Source organism: Marmota monax, unplaced genomic scaffold, assembly GCF_021218885.2.
Source record: "Marmota monax isolate L192 unplaced genomic scaffold, Marmota_monax_Labrador192_F-V1.1 WCK01_AAM20220418_F8-fsc00047, whole genome shotgun sequence".
Taxonomy (NCBI): domain Eukaryota; kingdom Metazoa; phylum Chordata; class Mammalia; order Rodentia; family Sciuridae; genus Marmota; species Marmota monax.
In genome coordinates this window covers 1,627,302-1,649,359 of record NW_026692072.1, presented here as the reverse complement: position 1 = coordinate 1,649,359, position 22,058 = coordinate 1,627,302, and the positions used below count along the sequence as shown (strand labels likewise).

General features: G+C 45.0%; 1 protein-coding gene across 2 annotated transcripts in view; it reads right to left on the bottom strand.

Moving 5' to 3' along the window:
- Positions 1-3,739: 3,739 nt before the first annotated feature.
- The window catches only part of Ehf (ETS homologous factor), a 42,308-nt gene continuing 23,989 nt past the window's right edge, over positions 3,740-22,058 (bottom strand). For both annotated transcript variants that reach the window (XM_046455934.2, XM_046455928.2), the window contains exons 3-9: positions 20,433-20,678; positions 18,200-18,262; positions 15,805-15,873; positions 15,616-15,684; positions 9,882-9,941; positions 8,239-8,434; positions 3,740-8,135 (exon numbers count right to left, since the gene is read on the bottom strand). In XM_046455934.2, the coding sequence (XP_046311890.1) occupies positions 8,036-8,135; positions 8,239-8,434; positions 9,882-9,941; positions 15,616-15,684; positions 15,805-15,873; positions 18,200-18,262; positions 20,433-20,678 (803 nt within the window). In that variant the 3' untranslated portion in view covers positions 3,740-8,035. The remainder of the gene's footprint in view (positions 8,136-8,238; positions 8,435-9,881; positions 9,942-15,615; positions 15,685-15,804; positions 15,874-18,199; positions 18,263-20,432; positions 20,679-22,058) is intronic.

The window sequence follows — 22,058 nt, the reverse complement described above, 5'->3', positions numbered from 1 at the left end:
TTTCTTCGAATCTCCGTCTCTAGCTAGAATGGTCATGCATGACTTTAATGTGGGGTCAATGACTCGAAGACACCAAGTTGGCTAAATCTATTGCATGCCCTGGCTGGACACTCAAAGTACTCCCCTATGGGTCATACATCCTGAAATAAGTCCTTTCCTTTGTTCCATGTGCAATTATTTTCACAATGCTTTCAAAGAGAGACCATAAAGCATCATGATTAAGACTTGAACTCTGCTGTCGACCAGGGGAGAGGTTCTAGAAGGAAATCAGGCAAGAGCTTCACCTCTGTGGGCCTCAGTTTCCTCATCTATAAAATGGAAATTACAGTGGAACTTTTATCAAGGGATTAGAATAAGGATTAAAATAAAATATGAAAGCCAAACATTTAGCACAATGTCTGTATGAATAACCAACCGTTCATCATTAATAAAATGACCAGATGTTAGCATCTGTTTTCTTGGTTCCCACCACCACTGGGAAGGAGAGGTATCTCTCCATTCAATGAAGAAGAAAATAAGGAATGAGAAATTACAGTGACATGTCCACAACACTTAGAACTGAAGCCAGGACCAGAAAGAAAACATCCTGTGCCTCCCTCACCCCATGACGAAGCCTCTGAGGCTGGGCTTTCTCGAGGCTAAGCTCTGAAAGACGGAATGTGAAGAGAGAAGAGGTCTGGGGATCCAACCTCACGGAATACCCAAGGTTTGGTGGATGAGAAGAGTAAGGAGTGAAGAATGAGTTCTCGGGAAAGGAGAAGAGCAAGAATTTCACTGTTGCAGAAAACAAGGAAGATCTTTTCCAAAAGAACCGGGGGAGCGAATCAGCAGGGTCAAAACTCAGGAAGTCAGAAGAAAGGACTTGGAATCGGAAAATAAGAAGGTCCTTTATTTGTTCAACAAATATTGACAGAGCCAGGTGCATACATCTGGCGCATCCTGGTTCTGGGACTCTGTGGGTGAACGTGCAAGGCCAGGCCCCTACTCCCCGAGAGCTTATGTCCTGGAAGGAAAAATAAGCACAATAAAAGCGAATTAATAAAGTCAAGATCTCGTTTCAGGTGCTGTAATTTCTGAGAAGATTAAAAGTATTATGTCATAGGAGGCGATTTGGGGGTAGGTGGGCTGCTGAAGCTCCTTTGATTAGGGGAGGTGACTTTTTGAATGGAGACCTAGAAGGAGCCAGCCAGGGGAAGATGAAAAGATCAAAAGATGCATTGCAGGAGGAGGGAGATACTGAAGCAAAGTCCCTGGGGCAGGAACGAGTTTGACTGTGACGTCCCATAGGGCACTGTCACAGTGATATGGACGGGCAGACTGTGCTAGCTAATGGAGGAGAGCTGACTTGCAAGGCAAGAGAGAGCCTAAAGCTACGCTACCAGAGTCTCTATTGAAAAGAGGAAATGAAGTGGTAGAAGGGCCGCTTAGTGGCAGCTGTTCTTTTCGGGGGGACTTTTCATTTCTTTTCCTATTGCAGTGACCCCTCCTCAATGCCAACATTCCCAACCAGAAAGCCACATCTTTAGGATGCCCGCTTACAATTGTGCTGAGTATGTGGGGTTCGGAGATAGGAATAATCAAATCCTCCCCCCTCTGAGCCTCTGCTGACAGCATCAAACGTGTCCATACTGGAAAATTCTGTCACTCGTTCAGCAAACACAAGGCTATTTGCTTCAGATCCTTTTTTTATTGTTGTTCTCTAGAATCTCCAGCACCTTTGGTTCCTAAGGTTCCCTAGAACTCATCTCACTGTTGGTCACTCGCCTCATTCCCCAGCCCGCCCAACCCCACCACCCCAGGTCAGATCCCAGAGCAGCGTGGACCAACAGAATCTTCTCCAGCGATGGAGATATTCTGCATCTGTCCCGTCCAGTACGGTAACCACTAGTGATAAGTACTCAGCACGTGATCAGTGGCCCATGTGATAAAGGCATATTTAATTGACACAATTTTAACTATTTTAAGCTGAGTCACATGTGGCCTAGAGTTTTGAATATTCCAAAGAGTGAAAATTCAGGAGGGTTTATTGATTCCTGTCACTTTGCAAGTTCTTGTTATCACAAAGACATGCAGCAACACAAATCAATAATGCCCAGGTCGGTCAGTGAGAGGATTTCTACCCACAGAAGGAAAAAATGGCACATATCCAAAGTTGGCCAAGTTTGACAGGCTGGAGTAACATCAACATGCAAATACTGCCTCTCCTGTCTGAGAACTTATCTCTAAAGGTTGTTATCTCTCCCTGTGTGTTCTAAGCAGTGTGGGTTTCTTGAGGTCTTTGATGGGAAGCTCATCATCATCATGCTTGGGAACTTCAGTACACATTTTCCCTTCCCTTGTAGATTCACAATGTATGGCATCATAGTAAAGACTCTGAGAATTTCTACAGCATGTAGCTCTGGAAAACACTGTTCAGCTTAGTATTTCTCCAACATATTTTTTTTTTTTTTAGAGAGAGGAGAGAGAGAATTTTTTTTTAATATTTATTTTTTAGCTTTTGGCAGACACAACATCTTTGTTTGTATGTGGTGCTGAGGATCGAACCCGGGACGCACGCATGGCAGACGAGCTGCTACCGCTTGAGCCACATCCCCAGCCCTCTCCAACATATTTAATCATAGAAATGTGTGTGTCTGCATGTGTACTTCAGGGGTGGAAGAAGAAGGACCTGAGTATCCAAGACCATCTACTACTTATTACTAGCTGTGTGACCTTGGGAAAGTCACTTAATCTTTCTGAACTTCATTTCCATAATTTGAAAAATATTGACTCTATCTGTGTATCACAGGCTTTCATGAGGATTAAATTTAAAAACACGTATAAGGTATACATAGCAGTTCTTGAATTTTCCCTCAATGGTTAGCTGTTATTATTTTTATTTATAAAGTGAAGTGACTAAATGACAGACTTTCTGGGCCCAGGGAGAAATGCATAATGAACAGGCAGAACTCATTTGCTGCCTAGAACAAATTTAATATTGTATTAGAAACCTGGATGGGAGAGTGATCTTTTCAGCCCCACTTTGTTCATCCTTTACTGAAAACATCAACCCAGTGGCCTATGCTTTCCTGCAATCCATTCTCAACACAACAGCTAGATGGAAACTTTGGAACCAAAAGTTGGAGTGTGTCATTCCTTTAAGGCCTCTCATCTTGTACAAGGAAAAATTCGCACTTCCATAAGGACCTCCAAGTTCTATGTGGTCTGATATCAAAGTGTCTCAATTCCTACTATTGCAAGTCTGCTCAGGCAAACAGACTTTCTTGCTATTCCTTGGAATGGACAGGCACACACACAAACACACCCCAGGACCTTTGCACTTGCATAGATCACTTCTCCAGTTATCTGCAAGGCTTTTCCCACACATCCTTCAGTCCTTTACTGAATGTTTCCCCCTTCATCATACCTAAACTGCAATACACCCCAACATGCTCCACACTCTCTGTCCTTCCTTGCTTTACGTGTTTTTACTCCACATTTGATATGCTACTTTGTTAGCATTTTTTTTTCTTATCTGTTTCTACCCCATAAAGCAAACAGCATGAGAGCCAAGTATTTTTGTCTCTCATTTTCTGCCATAGCTCAGTGCCTAGGATGGTGTCTGGCACCTAGGAGATGCTTAATAAGGGCTTATCGAGTGAGTGAATAAGCTGTGTGTGTTCTGCTCCTACAGACCAGGTCCGTTTTCTCTAAGCCTGGTTGGGGGTGGCCCTGTTGAAGAACAAAGAACACATTTACAGACTGGTCTCTGTGGCTTTTATTAGTGTTTTCTGGGACCCATCAAATGAACAAACAAAAACAAATCCACATGTTGAAAAACAGTAATTCTCTCATAGAACAGAAACACTCAGTTTGAATTTAACGCAGTTTAAAGGGAAGGAGTTCTGATTTTTAAAACAATAGTGGCAGTACGGTTGTTTAAAAAAAAAATGTCAACCCAGAAGGCAGATGGCAAGAAAAGCATGAATTATGCAGATAGCTACAGACAGATTAATCCCAATTCAGCTAAACATGTGAAGGCCTGCGTATTCCAATTTTATAAGACACAGTTTCAACGGATTTTTTTCTTCTTAAAAGGCTTTATCTCTTATCCCAGAAACTGAATCCTGAGACCCAAAGCTGAGCATAATTCAGCTCTGATACTGTGATCACCATGACACTGTTTCATTCATAACAGTAAGGATTCCTCAAACAGCTACATGTCAAGAAACTATCATAGCAAATATAATCAGGCAAGCTCCTCACATAGGGTTCCACACTGTGCACATAGTAGGAGCTCAACAAATGCTTGTTTTTTAACTATAGAAGAATGATATAATTGCTTTTCCCTCTGTTTTACCTTTTCTTATGTTTTCTGTAACTGAAAAACAACACGCTTGCAAAACTAATATCTAATAGGCATTACTAACCTTATCAAAAGATCCCTTGGTATTTTTTTTCCAAAAGAAAAAAAATAAAATAGAATAAAAACCAACCCCCAAATACTAAAACTTAAAACTGTTTTACGCTTAAATAGCCACTGACATCATATAAACACATTCATAATCTTCATGGGTTAAAATAGGTCAAGGATTCATTTACTGGCGTCTTGAACCAGATAGGTCTCACAGCTCCAAGGAAGGCAACAGAATCCTCAGCCAACATATGTTGACTGGTGGGACTAAAAAAACCTGCTTGGGTTTCATTTCAGCCCAGGTGAGAAAGCAAAGTAAGGAGTGTCACAGTAAATTGTTCATCATAGATAATATGTCCTCGAAGATTTGGCTGCCATGTTCTTATTCCAGTGAAGAAATTATTCATGTCCCAATTAAAGATCGGGCCTCCCCATCGAAGGAATCTTCCAGAAGACGTTCGCTCATTCATCCAGCAAGTATTAATTGTCTACCTGTTTCTTGCCAGGTACCAGGAAAACAATAGTGATGAGACTTTGTCCCTGCCCTCAAAGAGCTTACAGTCTAGCAAGACAAAAACCAGTGTATGCAAAGGAAGGCTCATAACCTGGATCTGCTTTTCTCAGGTGGCACTTTCAAGATGCTGTGGGATGTCCCTGAGAGCCACCGGCCTTGCTCAAGTTTTATCAAGTCAAAGAGGCGCCTAGGATGATCTAAGTCTTGGGAAGACTAAGCAGTGTATTGCCTGACTTAATACCTACTGAGAGGGCTAGAGCCCTTGGCTTACAGAGGGTTCCAAGAGACCATGTTTAGTGCCCAGGTGGACATCCATCACAGATGAGCTCCTCCAGTGAGAAGCTGCTTGGCCCCCAAAGAAAGGGGAGCTTCTCTACAGGACTTGGCTGTATCTTTCAACATTACAGTGGGAAATACTCTGTTCACACCCCAAATTGGCAGGACTCGGTTACCTTAAGTTCTCCAAGTCACGAACAGCACATAGAAAAGGCAGCAAAGTCAAGCTGAGACAATAGCGATATGCCGAGAACTTAATACTTCAGCCTATTTAGACAGGCACTGGGTGCCAAGAAACTGTCACTTTCGACAAATAACACAATCTGCTATTTATCTGCAGAACTGCTCCAGTTGCTACTCCCCAGACAAAGATTGCTCTTTAATGGAAAAGTCGCACAAAGAACCAAAGCCCATTGGGAGGAATTTACAGATATGAGGAAGGATGAACTCAGAGAGGGATCTAGACACCTTCAATGAGGAGCAAAGCCAGGAAAGGAATAGCAGAGAGAATTGGCAGATGCCCCTAATAATTCCACACAATTCAGACATGCACAGACACACAAATATTAATGTATTACACCACTTCAAAAACCCGGATGTCTAATTCATTCTGTGCAATTTATAGTCAAATGCTGGGAAGGCCCCGTGGTTCTTCAGCCTTGAAAAACAAGGTGTGTCTTTTGTGCAGTAAGATCGGGTTGCACAGTCAAGGTCCTTGCTGTTCCATTATTATTTTTCTCAGCCCCTTCAGTAACTTTCACTTGTAACACAAAGTAAAACCTTTGTACAGGTGACCAAGTCAGGCAGAAATGAAATGAACTCGGTTGTCCCTTCAGAAGGTCACTCAAGGGTGTTCCAAGGTCACCATGCTTAATGGTCCTCATTATAATTAGGATATTAATTCTTCTTACATCTAGATCTTTGAATACATTATAAGCACTTAGCAACCCTTCGGTATGAACTTCTCAGCTCCCTGGTCAGGAAGGACACAATGACAGGGGCTCTATTTGTTGCTAAAGGTCACTCCTATAGATGCATATCTTCATTCCTGTCCCATTGCTCATGATAGAGGCAGAGCAGAGGAGAAAGTCAAGGGCATGAGGGGGTCAAAAAGAAAAATTGCAAAAAGAATCTGGTTCTGATCCATTTTCAAGGTACCTACAGACTCATATCCCTCCCAGCTTGCATGATCCAAAATCTATCTTCAAGTATTCCAGAATAATCCCTTGATGGAAGTCGTTTCCAACTCCTTGCTCCTGAGCTGCACTTTATGTTTATCTCTTCCATTCTTCCTCTCTTTTTCTTTTAAAACATTTCTGTGAATGCAAATCTATGCAATAATCCTTTCACTTTGGGATGAGTTCAGAGGAGACAGGAAAGAGATGATCCCAAATAAGAAAGATTATAAGAAAGATGCCTACAAAGAGGGCTTTCCCTAAAGATCTCTCTCTCTCTTTCTCTTTTTCACACACACACACACACACACACACACACACACACACACATTTCCTTTTGCATTATAATTTTTTACTCTGCTTTAAAATTCCAGTGCACGGGTGTAGTATTATAGCTTTTCCTGCATTATGACATTTTATTCATCTGACTTTGGCTCTCATCTGGAGTTCTGAAAAGAAATTCCTCTCAATATTTCAATTCCTTATCCCTAACAGTTTAAAACATAAAGATAAGTTAATTTTAGAGACTTGCTTTCATTTTAGGAACTAAAAGAACTTAACAAATCTTTTTGTTCTGAGAATAAATCACCGTCTTCATCTTGGCTGGCTAAATCAGTGGTTCTCAATGAGGGGGTCAATGTGTTCCTCTGGGGGACATCTGGTGATGTCTGGGGACATTTTGAGTTGTCATAGCTGAGGACTGCTATTGGTATCTATGGGGTAGAGGTAAGGAATTCTTCTATACATCTTGCAACGCACAGGAGAGCCCTTCTCACAAAGCATGATCCCGCCTGAAATGTTAACTGTGCCAATTGAGAACTACAGAGACCCAAGAGCAAACGCCTTAGTCATTTTCCTACCAACACCTCCTTTTTCCCATTTTTCTATTTTTAATCATCAAGAATAAAAATAACCAAGACTTGCCTCTCTCTCTTAAGTAACTAGAAGTGAACAGATGTAGCAATTGACATTTCTTCACCAACCATCTGAGGGAAAGGGGGAATAGGTAAATCATTCCTGAATGAGTATAAAACCCTTCACCATTATTCTTCTTGCCCAGAGACATTCCAAGTCAGGTGATCCTAAGTGATTGCAGCCCACCCTGGATTTTGGGAGTCTCCAATCTCTGCTCACTGGGCCCTAACAGGTTAAACTTCCTGGCATCCTTCTGGTTTATCCTGTCCTTCTGAGACCCTGGACTTCATCCTGACAGCCATATCCACCTCTCTTGGCAAGGTCCTGTAGATGCTGATGTGTGGAAGACTCCTCATCTTTTACCTAAATCATTTTGCACACACCTGAAAACATTTAATGCCCTTTGATTTTTCTTTCTCTCAGCAAGAAGCGCAAGGCTACACCCCTTGTTATTCTCGTGGCAGGAAAGAACTTCACAATAGAGGCAAAAAGAAATCACAACCACATACAGCGTCGTATTTCACAGAAAACTGTGTACGTTGGTTCCCCATATAGGACATACTTCAAAGTAACAAAATAATCTTTTATCAACCGTAGTGTTCCTTCTTCCCGTTCGAAGTAGATATATATATATATTTTTTTTTTTCCACTCGTGGTACATAAATATCAGAGAAAAATAGTCTTTGAAATATTTACGTCCAGGAGTCCTTGGCTGGCTATGAGTCATTCCGTGTGTTTTGGATTGTGCTTGGGGGCCGATGCTCAGTTTTCATTTTCTCTCCAACCACGAGCATTCTTCCCAAATTTATATACCAGCCTTCGTCCGTCCACCCGTTCCAGAATTTCTCTCTTGTAGTAGTATCTGTAACCAAGGACACCCCATGAGGCAGCCATTCAGACTAAGGCTGTCGGGGAGGGAATGGGTCCCGTGGCCCCATCAATTTGGGAGACAGGCAACTCCTCACCTCATGGCCCGGCTGAGCTTCTCGTAGGTCATGCTGCTGTTGTTCTTCTTTTTGCCCCAGAGCTGAGCCACGGCCTCTGATTTCAAGAACCTGAAGATGCCCTCAGACCGGTCTTCCCACTTAATCAACCCCGGGTTCTTGTCTGGATTCAGGAGGATGTCGCGAATGAATTCCCATAAGTGAGTTCCTCTGGGGTCTGGGGAGGAGAGAAGGGGGCTGAGGAATGGCCTCAGGGACATCACAGCACAAGGACAGCAGAAGGAGCACTGAGTCCCACTTCCTCTTTTAAGCAGGAGAGACTCAATGCTCCTGGGGAGGAAGGGTCACCCCACCACCAAATACTGGACATAAAAAATGAACAATGAGCTGGGTATGGGGCGCATGCCTATAATCCCAGTGACTTGGGAGGCTGAGGCAGGAGGACTGTAAATTCAAAGCCAGCCTCAGCAACTTAGCGAGGCCCTTAGCAACTCAGTGTCTCTAATAAAATATAAAAAAAGGGCTGGGGATGTGGCTCAGTGGTCGAGTGCCCAGGAGTTCAATCCTTGATACCCTCCCCCTGCAAAAAAAAATGAACAATGAGCACATTTTTAGTTACAAATTGGGAAACTGAGGCACAGAAAATTTAAGTGAGTTGACCAAGGTCACACAGTCAACTATGGGCAAAGCCAAGGCTAAGAAATAGGTGTTAGGTCTCCTTGGCTGGGGGAGTTTCTTCCAGTTTTGCACAGATGGCTTGGCCTTCACTTCAGCTAGTCACTTCTTCCCCAGAGAGTGACTTCAACCTCTTACCTAGTACCTCTTCCAATTAAATAGCTCCACCCCAGGAACTGTGCTGCAGCCAAATGCAAAGCAGAGAAGGCTCCAGAATTTTAACTCTTAGAATATACTGGGGTGGGGGAATATGTTAGGTATTTTTCACAAAATACAAAATTGAATATAACAATATATATACAGGAGTGGGGGAAGGGCTCTTGAAAATGAAGCAGCTACTGAAAGGAGATGAGCAACCAAATTCAGTTTTCCTCCCGCTGGATTTGTGACACCTCCCTCCAGTGTGCCATTGGAGGGACCACGTAAGACCATTCTTATGGCATGGCCTGGAATAGCAAATGGTAAAGAGACAGCGATTCCTTGTAAAAAAAGATTCTATGGTGTTCTTTTCTCCCTAAGCCCCCCTCAGTTCTGTGTCTCTGATAGCTCACTGTGTTCATAAGGTTTTGTGATTGGGGGAAATCCAATTCCAAAGAGCAGTGTTAAGTCTCCTGAATAATCAGCCTCTTCTCTTCGAACAATAACTCCACGAGGGCGAGTGTCAGCATCCAGCCAGAGAAGGAGGCTACCTCTCAGCCATCTCTCCTCATCTTTTCCAGGGAGGGAGGGACATGGCTAACCTCTTGCCTGCAAGAAGTTCTTATTCCATGAATACAGTTTTAGAATAAACTGGAAATGGCCGCAGGCCCCACTTTGAGGAGCACTGCACTGAGAGTACTTAGCCAGTAAGTGGTGTCTCCGTTTTCTCTCTCAGCCCAGCTGGAGGTGAAGACCCGGAGACAGCGGGTGGAGGCAATGTTTGCTAAGACCTAGTGGCTTCTGGTTAGTGCAACGAGAAGGGAAGGGCCAAGAGACAGGCCAGCACTCACTGTGCTTCTTGGTGTGGGACTTTGTAGGGTGCTCTGGCTCCTTCTTCATGTCAGGCGAGTCTGCTCGGGAGAAAAACGAGAGCTTTTTAGTTTACCTGTGTCTCCAGTTATCCTTTTCATTCATGCCTGTACTCATTGAACCAGTACTGATTGAGCACCTCCTGCAAGACTTGCACTGTTTGATTATATGGTAGCTAGTGAAACAGATGATAAACACTATAGAGAAAAATGATGCAGGGTAAAAAATTGGGCTAGAAGCATGGAGGTGGGAATCATTTGTACTTTCATATCAAGGAGAAAACCTTTCTGGTAAAGAAACCCGAGGGAGGTGCCCAGAGCTTGTGGAGGAGCCTTCCATGGACGAGTACAGTAAGTGCAAAAGTCCTGAGGCTGATGTGCACAAAGAAGGAAGACAGTGTAGCCGAGAGCAAGGAGGAGAGCTGCAGGAGCCGAGTTCCCAGTCATTAGTGACTTTTTAGGACTTTTTAAGAACTTTGCTCTGAGAGAAAATAGATTTAGGTCACTAGAAAGATTTTTTTTTTTCACATCATACAAAAATGTAAACATTCCTAACAAAGAAAAATGGCTTTTAAGCTAGAGGAGTGCCATTTTTTTTGGCGTGCAAAGTTACATTTTAATCACCCTGACAAAGGGGCCATTGAGTGGCCTGAACTCAGTACAGAGGGCCACCGTGGACTAGGGAAACACAGGTTAGTTTAACCAGTGACTCATTATGGCAACTCTTCAATTGTCACCAAAGAGGAGGAGGCAGAGGCGGATCTATGAAGTAAAAATTCTTAGAAAAATAAATAAAACAGCCAATATTGCACGTTCTCTGTCATATGTAGAACGTGGGAGGCAGAGGGTAGAATATTGACCACCAGGGTCTAGGAAGTGGGAAGGACAAGGACCAGGACAGACAGGGAGCAAGACGTAGTCAGGGAGGAGGGTACAGTTCCTGTGCCTCTCCCCCCCCCCAGCACAGGGGGCTGACTACAGTCCACAGCAATTGACGACATACTTTGTAAAGAACTCGAAGAGAAAGGTGTGATGTTTCCAAACACCAAGCAACGAGAAAAGTTTAAGGAGAAGGAAATGCTGCTTACCCCGATTTGATATTGTACCTTGTGCACAGGCATCAAATTAGCGTATGGTACCCCAGAAGTATGTTCAACCATTATGTCAATTAAAAAGAAAGTGAAAAACAAACACTCAAGCTGTGTGCCTGTGTATGAAAAAGACAGAGACAGACTGACAGACAAAGACAGACAGACAAACAAAGGGACCTAAACACAAGTCACTCCTCGGCCAGAAAAGTCTCTTCAGTGCATATTTCATCTGGGCTTCCTAACCTAGGGTTCACTGACCCACATGAAGCCTTCGAGGTCATTCTGGACTAAAACTGCACATAAAGGAAAGGAGTCCATAGCATTCTTTTTTTTTGTCAAGGGTAGTCTAGTGTTTGCTGGGTGCCATGGTGCACGCCTGTAATCCCAGCAGCTCAGGAGGCTGAGGCAGGAGGATTACCCAGACTCAGCAATTTAGCAAAGCCCTAAGCAACTCAGTGAGACCCTGTCTCTAAATTGAAAACGAAAAGGGATGGAGATGTGACTCAGTGGTTAAGCGTTCGTGGGTATAATCCCTGGTACAAAAAAAGTGGTCCAGTATTCAAAAAGAGTTCATGGACCCAGACTAGCTCCTAATTAGAATGGTTAAAAAGACAATGGATACTGTTTTGGGGGTACTTTCTTTGTACCTGTCACTGTCACTGTACTAAGTTATATGAATCACTTTAGGTGATTCTTACAGTAACTCTGAGTACTATTATGAGTACCCTGTGAGGCACTATCCTAGTCCAGAATTTACAGCTATGGAGGCTCTGAGAAACAGAGAGTTCAAATGACGTGTGTGTAGTCACACAGCCTGAAAGCGGAGTCAGGCTGTGAACACAACAGATTGAATCCAGAGGTTTTACTTATAAGCTCTGTTCTGAGCCATTTCCACAGATGACAACCTACTTTGGCACACAACAGATTTCTCAAAGTCTATCCTGCCAAGAGTCAGATTCACTTTTATAACGCCTCTATTAGTTGAGAATATAATTCCAATCTAGGGATTCCATATTTCCCAGGGCACAGGCCCATCCATCTATCTGATCACCCGGGTTGTGAGGACCCAGTGTTCCTAGCAGGTTCTCCAAAATCCAGGGCAGGACAGAGAACATGGATCGAATAAAAGTGGAGAAGAAGAAAACCTTCTCACTGTGGTTGAGAACCTCTCTCCAGGTGTTGTCCCCAGGAGGGTCTGCACCTGACTTGGGTTTCTCTGAAATCGAGAAAGATCAATTCTCGGGAAACACAGGAGACTTCACTCTCCCTCCCTGCAGGCTGCAGGGCCAGGTTGCAACATCCCATCAGGATGTGACAACATTCAACAGGTCTGGCACCCACCCCGGTTTCCAAGTGATACATCACTCTGACAGGGCCACGTTGTCCTGTAGACAAAGAGTGGCATTTACCCAACAGGCCACAAGCAGAGCTCTCTTTCAAATGGCATCCAGGAGGGATGCAAGGCTATTATTTCAGAGCCAGGGTTGAACCCAGAAAAACCCAAGTGTCTCTCCTTGTACTCTCCTCAATCACTGTGAGTTACGACCTGACGCCCAATCAATTACTCAGGCCTGAGTTACCTCCGTGAATAGGAAGAAAACCCTGGACACTCTCCTCAGGAAAAAAAAAGAAAAAAAATACGCACATACGTGTACAGTTATGGAATTTGGTCAATCATTTCAGAGGTCTGTGGCCCTCTTCAGAGTTTGTGGACTCTAGATTAAAAAGCCCCAGGTGAGATAAACCACGAGGAAATTTTTCTGTTGGAGATGTCAGCCATGTACCCAGGCTAGGCCTCCATCCAGCTTAGAAAAGATTAAAAAAGAAACAAACAAAAACTAATAAAATTGTTCCCTTCCTCACAGGGATGACTGACACGAAGCCTTCGAGGTCATTCTGGACTCACAGGGAGGAATAAGCAGCCCAAGGCAAAAGAAAAATCGAATTTCTTCCAGTCCCCTCTTGCTGTTCCAATATGCAGGGGCCATGGGGGAGATCTCTGAGCCACCTCAGCACCCCGATCGTTTGATGTACCTCCTCCATACCACCAGCCTCTCCCCCTGGGTCCTCCCCAGTGGCGCAAAATAAAAGTCAAGGCCTTTGAAGTTAGCCATGTGGTTAAGTGATTCACGGTAATAAAATAATGGCTTGCTCTGGGGAGGCTGTCCAGCCTGGCTTTCTCTCGGCTCCCCTCCCAGGCACTCCGGGGCAAGGTCCGTCGGGTCCAGGCAGGGGCAGCCACCAGCCACCCGTTTATGATGCCAGTGTGAGAACATGACTTGAGCTTCGCTGCTTCGCAAGAAGCAGAGATTAGGGGTATTTGCATATGATTCAGCGGTGAGCCATTTCTTTACGGGATATACAAATTTCAGCGTTCTAATAGACCATGCCACCCTAGCTCCAGGCTCGACAAGTCAGTAGATAAACACATCAAGCCCGGGTTGGCATGGCTGGCTGCAGGATTATCGGGCGGATCAGAACACTGGCGGCGGCCATTTTATGAAATGGCAGATGACACAGAAATCAAAACAAAGCCTGCTTGCTTCCCCACCTGCCTTTATCACAGAGGCCATCAGTTTACAGGGAGCCTCGCCTTGGCTCAGCTGGTGACTTGCATTCAGACGCAGAGAGATCTGTAGCTGCACTGGATTGCATGGCAGCTGGAAAGATACAGACTCTGCCCATGGCAGAGGTCTTAGGGTTGGTGGGGGGGCGGTTCTGGATCCATCCAGCAGAGACCAAACTCTTCTGAAAGAACTGATCTGTGCAAAATTGGGCTTAATAACCTACTTGGAGGGCTATTCTTCCTAAGAGTGCCAGCTGCAGACACTGAATGGATTCTTTAGGTAGCAATTCGGAGAGAGGTTTTTGTCTGTTCATCTCACTGTCTAGCCTATTATAACAGCAGAATAGGTGGGGGGGCAGGGCTGGGGACAGGGATCAGGGAGGTGAGGGAGAGCAGATTCATAAAACCCGTTTTAAGAAGAAGTATCCAAAAATATAACAGGTGGCTCAAGAGGTGGCACATTTCCTGTCACGGCAAAAGTGCAAACACAAACTGGCCCCCAGCCCCTTTGGCTCTGAGGTTCTAGAAGCAGAGAGCAGAGTCACAAAAGGGGAAGGAGGACGGGGCTGCGAGGCAGCAGAGCTGAGATTGTGGCTCTCAGGTTTCCCAGAAGCCCTGCGACCTGACAACCCCTGAGGCGTGGAAAGTGGTTGGTTCAACTTTATTCTTAGTTGGAATCTCTTGCCATAAGTCAAAGACCCAACCGGAAGGACGTGGAAGGTGCCACCTCGGGAAGTTTGAGAGGAAACCCAAGGGTGACTGGGGTGGTGTCCTCAGCCTGAAGCCCTTAGTCTTGACTGGGTGGCAGCGATTGCCACAGAGACTGCACCCCCACGGGCTGCTCCTCCAGAGTGGCACATGCGCTGCCCGCCTTCCCGTGTTTGCTCTGACTTCCTAATTTCAACAAATAACTTCCAGTGACACATAATACTAAGGGCTGTTGGAGGGAGAGGAAGTAGAGAAATGAATTGGCTTCAATTCTCAACCTCAATTCCAGAAGCATTTATACTGGCTCCCGGCCCTGTCTCACTCAAGGGGTTTGACCCGAACAAAACCTCAGACCAAAAGCTTTCGTTATTTCAGTTCTCAAAAATACACACTCAACAAAAGAAGGGGGAAAAAAAGAGTAAGGTTTGTTGTTTAATTTCATGCTTTCTTTCACAAAGCAACTAAATCCCAGTCATGAAGTTAACCCAAATTCAATTCTTGCAGGAGGGCACTTATCTTGCAACTGATGTCCACACTCTATATTTTATAGACCCAAAGATATGCAGAAGCTTGTCCCCAGGTCAAGGGACAGCAAAATATCTTTTGTTCAACTGATTCATACTCTGTACATGCTAATGTACCTATATGTGGGGGGGGGGGGGGGGTTGTCATCTGAAAGCCCTTCTTCCAGAATCCCCACATGCCAACCCTCTCACTTGGTATACCTTGTCTAGGAGACATGGATAAACCCCATTGCATCCAATCTTAACCAAATGCAACCAATGTGAACATAATTGACAGGGCTCTGACATATCACAGAGAACTGCAGGGTGAAACTAAAAAACTGAGAAAAACGCATGATCATTGGGATTCTGGAAATTTCCAATGCCTACTCCTCCACACAGAGACCACCACCACAAATTCAAAGGACTCTGGATTCCTTGGTTAGATATTCTTCCCCTAAAGCCAGCTGCAGTTTGAAACAAATGTTCAAATGTAGTTGAGAATTAATCATAGCCTTCTCTCTCATAAATATAAATAATTTTATCAGATATATCCCAAGAGCAGATTTATGTTAAAAATGGAGGAAAGCATGAACAACTTTTGTTGTCATATGAGTGACTGGTGTCACGGAAGACAAACATTTTTCCTATAGGAATCCCTACTGGTCCTCTTCAATGCATGCAAATTGCCTCAAAAGCAGATCTGCCTTTATAAAAGCCCACTCAATTCCTTTCTCAGCCTTTTCACGAGCAAGACTCCAGCAAAGTGGAAATGGAGGATGTTGGTCATTCTCACTAATTCTCTGTTAGCACTTGCATGTCCAGCCTCCGATGTCAGGAGAACTTACCAACAGGAAGGTGACCAGTGGTTGTCATGGAGATCTGGGCCCTGCAGAAAGTTTTGCTGTCCAACAAGTCTGCAGCAATGAAAAAATAAAGGGCATTAATACCCCCCTTCTTACAACACCACAGCGTGTGGCCACTGGACCATCAAACTAAGAATGTCAAAGGGCCTTCCGTGTTGGGGAGTTAGTTACCTACTGTGCTACCATAGTTGGTGTCGTATAAATAGTTTTCTTCTTTCCAAGTGTTCATGATGGAAGGGTCTAGAAAGAATAGAAAATGGGGGAAGATCAACAACCCTTATTCCCAGGGTGAAGAACCTGCCCCTTCCAAGTCACTGCCCTTCAGAGAGGCATGGGAAGAAGGGTATCCCCCCAAGAAAAAGGCAACAGTGTGCTTCAGCTACACATCGCTTTTTAAATGATGCCATCCCACAGTTCATCGGGCGCCATATGTGAACAGCCTTGCTAGGGTGCCCTCCATGTGATCCACACCTGTCCTTGACCAACGCTCTGATTTCCTTAGACTATTTCCAGCCTCCCCTGGCTTAGTCTTACACTCTACTATATAATCCCCAGAATATTTTTACCCTGGGGAGGAGGGAAAGCCTGGTTCGGGACAAATAAATGTATAATAAGTGAGCAGTGAGCTCATTTTTTCCTGTGGATATCTTCCTGGGTGAATGTGTCTTTCAGTAAAGGTCTGATCAGCCTTATCAGGGTCTCTTCATGACTAAAATCCAGAGAGAATCCCCTTCACATTAGGTGTCAACTGACTTCCTTTAGGTCTCTCCAGTTAGCTTAAGTGGTGACATGATGTTTAAAAAAAAAGAAGAAGAAGGGCTGCCCAGCAACCTGTCCTTCTCCTGCACGCCAGGGAAGCGCATCTCTCTCCGAATATTCTCCAGAGTTCCTATTCGAAGGAAACTCTCCTCTCCTTGCCCCAGATGAAGCCCAGCTCCCACCCAGCCCCCATAACCAGGCTGGTCTTCAACACAAGCATTCCCTTTCGAAGTTGGTCAAGATTCTTCCCCTTATTCTCCCCACCCACCCAAGTTTCCTGATTTCCTTTCCCTGCATTTGCAGGCTGCCCTCCACTCCCCTCCTGGCCAGGTTCTGAGTTGTAGGGCTGGGGTGGTAAGCCACTGGCCGAGTTTCATTTTGTTTTTATAGCATAAATGGTATAAAACCTGACTCACCGGCTAAGTCCTCCTGTTTACGACATAGGGATTTAGCTGGTGTTTGAACTAATAGCTACGTGTTTGGGCACCCCAAGCCCAATCTCTTGGGGTTACACCCTCTCTCCTTGTTGGGTCACCTCATACACCTGTTGTTGTCTCTGAAAACAAACTGAACCAAAGAGGTTTGGGGGTGTTGGCCCCTCCAGGAGCCTCTCATCCCCTCCTCCCAGGGTGGACCTTCTCCACCCTTCAGCTCAGCTTTTCTGAACTGGCAGCACAAGAATGGCTGGGTGGCCAGGGAGGGGTGGCCAAGTTCTTGGGACGTCTCCAATATACCCTGTCTCCTCTAGAGGGGTCATCAGTAGGGTCAAGTGCATTTGCAAGGGATCTTCTTAGCCACGCCCTGCGTCATCTCTGGGGCTAGGGCAGACCTATAAAGCACAGACCATTCGGGAACCCCTCCCCCAGTCTGTAGAGAGAGGGCGGGGCTAAGGAGGCCTAATTAACATGCTTAGCAGCTATTGTTTTTTTTCTTTAATAATGGTAGACCAGTCCCCTTATAAAAGAGTAAATAACTGCATGGGCTAATTTTGGTGCCAAGTGACTCACAAATCACCCCCAGGTCAAATTCTGTCCTTGGTGACTAGCACGCAACCCTCAGGGAGGCCTGTGTCAAACTTGGTCAGCCCACGTGGCTCGCAATCTCCCTGATGTGGACATAGGGAGTGACCTGGGAGCAGTGGCACCTGCACTGTTTTATCATGGTGGCAGACTGTGGGGAAAGCTCTGGGAGAGAGATTTAGGACAGAGGAAAGGGGACCAAAATGAACATGGATATTAGAGGACTGTAGACTCTGCTCAGAGCCCAGGGCATCTCTCCTGTGAAAATGTCGTTAAGGCAGGAGGTGGGCTCCACAGTGCCTTTGGCCGTCCCCAGGGAAGCTCCCTAGGGCCAGAAACTACACTAACCACAATGCCAACTCAGCATCCCCTCCAACCCTTCCTGGTGAACAGACTCCCATTTAGGGAGGAGGGGGAGAAGAGGAGACATTGACCCTTCCTCTTTCCTCACCTTGCTTTTCTGAACTTTCCAAGTCTAATCCCCTTACTCTTTTTCTGGGGAGGAAGCCCATCTTAGAATCTGCCCTCTCCCAGCTACCAGGCTGACCTGCAGAAGGAAGCAGAGAAGTCTGGGCAGAAAGGAGGCCCAGAAAGCGTGGGTGATCGCTGGTCCCAGGGCACGGATATGAGGCTCCTGGAAAGGTGGTCCACTGGAGACAGGCAGGAAAGTGGCTTCTCTGGGTCTCCTGCCTACACCTCCTCCCACACTCTCTCCGGTGTTCCCTCCCCATTTTTCTTCCCAGGGCTTTGTCTAGCCAACTTGGCTCCCGGAATCTCCTACCACTCACCGGTCTGTTCAGTCTTGACAATGACATTGTGTGTGGACTGGAACAGGTCACTGCTGCACTGGCCTGTGAAGGACAGAATGCGAAAGTCAGAGGGGACCCAGATGAAGCCAAAACTTGATGCTTAAATAAGGACAGGCTGGCTTCTCTGAAGAGCTTCTGCCGTTTTCCTGCCTGACCACCTAGGTTTGCTCATGGTAGGGGGCTTCCCTCTCGGCCTCTACATACTCCAGTCTGGAGTCTGTCCCTAGCCCCATAAATCATCAGCCTAGGTAACCCATTATCTAATTGAATTATTTGGCATTGTAGAGAGAAGACATCTAGTATGGTGGACCTAGAATTTCAGAAGTCACAAGACCAGTTTTTCCATTCCCAGGTGGAAGGCATTCACTTCTTTTGGTCTCAGGTTTCTCATCATGAATTTAGGGAATTTTACTAGATAGAGTCCATCGATGACCTCTAAGATATTTTCCCATACTAAGATATGACATGAAACGGAAAGGAGAATATAGATCAAGTCATTTTGATTTAACCAGCTTGATTCTTCAATTCATCTGGATAAAATGCAGTGAATTTTCCCTTGTTTATGCCTCCAGCATGTGGACAAGTGGGGCCCACCACCTAGTCCTGTGTTTGTTTGAAACCCCTCTCATGCTATACGGTATATAAAAGCACACATACATGCAGGTGAATCTAGAATTTTTCTCCTCTCCAGATAGATTGTGACTATCTCAGGAGTACAGGTCAAGCCTCTAACTTCTCTGACCTTCAGATTTCCCATCTAAAATATGGCTACAATATTTAGTTTGTCCTAAGGTCACTCGATGAGTGCCTAATATAAATAAATACTCAATAAATGTAAGTAAAACATCTGCAAAAAAGCAAACAACAAAACAAGGGGGAGACATCTGTCCATTAGGCTCTCAGAAGTGACAGCAGCCTGTGGGAGACCAAGCAAGTCACAGAAGGTCAAAGACGGAAGGTCAAAGGTGGCCACAACACCTCCCAGGTCTCCCTGCCTCAGGCTTCAATCAGAGCAAAGCTTTAAAGGAGTGGACTTAATTGGAGGTGGGGAGGTAAATATTTTTAATTCTTCAATTATAAGCCTGCTCTTTCTGAAGACTCCTGGGGGTTATTTATAGAGCCTTGTTTGGTTTGATTCTAGTAAAAGAAACATGAGCAACCAGCGCCATGAGGTGGGTGAGAAGAAGGGAGTGCCGGGGCCCGGGATGAGGTCATCCGCAATGGCCGCCCCAGCTGCCAGCCGCACAGCTGGACTCGGGCTGCGCTCAGTGTGGATGGCAGCTGTCAGGGTCTGCCTCTGCCTCAAGTTCTGGAACTCACATTTCCTGAGCCCTAATAACTTGCAAATACAGGTTCTCCTAAGACATAAGTACTCTTTCCCGTGTGGACGGGCCAGATCACTAGCTTTTAGTAATCAATGCAACATGTCCCAGTTCTCAGAGGGGCTGGTTTTTTACAGCCACTATTAGAAGAACTTCATGCCAGTGTCAAAGCATTCTGCAAGAGGAGTTGTCTGTCCTGCTGGGTCTTACAAGTCAGTGTAGAATATGCATGTGTGGACAAGCCACCACCAGTGGGTAGCTTTTGGAGTGGTGGCCTCTCGGTGTGCAAGATGACATTGGGAGAGACACTTGAGGCTGTAGGGCAGCATCATTGCAGAAATAATTCATTCTAACTTTTTTTCATTCTTTTTTTTCTTTTATGTTACAGAATTTTTAAGAATCTGCTGAAATACAGTGAAACTTCTCTCCTCCCAAACATGCAGATCTCATTTCATATATCTTCTTACTATTCTAGGCCCCTATTTTAAGAACTCAAGTAAAAGGGTTTTTATTTCTTGGTTTGTTAAGTAATCGTGATCATCTTTAACAAGCAAATAGTTGGTAACTAAACTGCTGACCTCTGTTAAAAAAAGGTAAAAGAAAAGTTTGTCTAGGGGTAGTAAGTATTCCATGAGCACCCAGCCAACCCTTGTCTCCCTGAAAATTAATATAAGGAGAGAATTAAATTACATCATGTTTAGAAGGGATTAGACATGATTTGTACCCTAGGCTTCACTCCTGTCCTCTCACCTCCCGTCTAATTTCCTGTCTTGGGAAATGACAGTTTGGAGGTGAGACCATGCTTTGTTGTCTCCACAAGAACCCAGCCAGCCGCGGAGCCCCTGCGCTTCCCAGCTGCCTCCCAGCAGGGTAGGAAGAGGGGTAGTCACCATTCCACTTGAGATGCTGCAGGTTGCTGTAGAGCAGCTGCCCCGCGGTGCCCGCCGCCCGGGTGAACTCCTGCAAGCTCATGCTGCAGAGGTGCTCTCCATTGATGTCGAACTCCTGGAACGGGATGCAACTGGCATCCAGCTGGTTGGTGTCCAGCAGGTGCTGAAGCCACTCCCACACCTGGTACTTGGTCCAGTACTGAGGATGGATTTCATGCCACTGGCCTCCGAAAAACCCACTGGATACTGAAAAACAAGAGGTGGCCCTGTGAGTGGCCCCTGGTTGCTCCAGGGCACAGGCTCAGACACAGGGATGCTGGCTGGCAGATGTCTTGGGAACATGACCCAAGCCCTTGTGCATCAGCAAGGGCGTCGGAACATGCAATGGGTTCTGCACAGGAGGCTTGCAAAATGTGGTTCTTCCCAACTGTGGCGGGGCGATCATTTAGCCTCTGTGACTTCATGTAGATAAGAATATGAGACCTCAAATGCTCTGAGCTCACTCCCCACCCACCCCCAAAAATGCTACAAAAGTTTAAACATTGCTATAGTTTCAGCAACTTATTAGCTTATTATCCACACACTTTTGTCTCTCTGTATCCCTGGGAAATTGGTGCCAGGGCTCCTAATGGATACTCCAATCCCTCATATAAAATGCTATGATATTTGCAGATGACCTACACAATTCCTCCCACATATTTTAAGTCATCTCTAGATTACTTAGAATCCATCATACAACATAAATACTACATAAATAATTGTTATAGCATGTTCCCTAGGAAACGAGGAGAAGACAAGTCTGTATATATGCAGTAAAGACACACTTTTAATCTAAGGTTAGTTGAATCTGCAAATGCAGAACCCTCAGATTTAGAGGGTCAACTATAGTCCCCCCACCTTTTTTCTCTTGCATACATTCATACAGGCATGTACAAATACACCTCCAACCCCAGACCATTTTAAACCATCAATGAAGCTAGAAGTTAAGGTTCTTTTCTCTATGATGCCTTTGCTTCTCCCACAAGTGGTCCCCATCATTTATCTGCTAATGTGCTGACATCTTTATTGCCTCACACTGGTTACAGTAGCTGCTGTCATGTTACTTCCCTGCTCAGTTACCCTCAATTACCTCCAGTTTCCACCGTACTTAGGTATAAAACTAGCAAGCCAGGCATTGAGGATCTTCACTACTTTTCAAGAGACCTTTGACTCTCATTTTTTTTCTGTACCATTCTCTCAGTCCCCTTTGCATTCTACTCTTATTCCTGTTGGATTCCCATCTTTGAAACTCTGATCACCCACAAAGCCATCAGTGTCCCTGCAACTTGCATCAGGGGCTCACTGTCCTCTGGGCCTCCAGGAGACATGCTTGGTGTTTCGCTAAATGGCATTTGTCATGTTCTGCTCTTCTTCATAGTTCTCTAAGTTCTGTCTTAGTCCTCTTTGTAAACTGTACGCCGAAGGTCATGAACTCTGCTCTCCCCAATTCATATCTCCTATGAAAACTGCCTCAGACCCCTTTCCATAGAAAATGTTCACTATATATTTATTCAGTGGGATTTTTGCCAGAAGAAGAAATAATGTAGGAATTGGAAGCATTGTCAGGTATAGGTAAAGATGACTAGT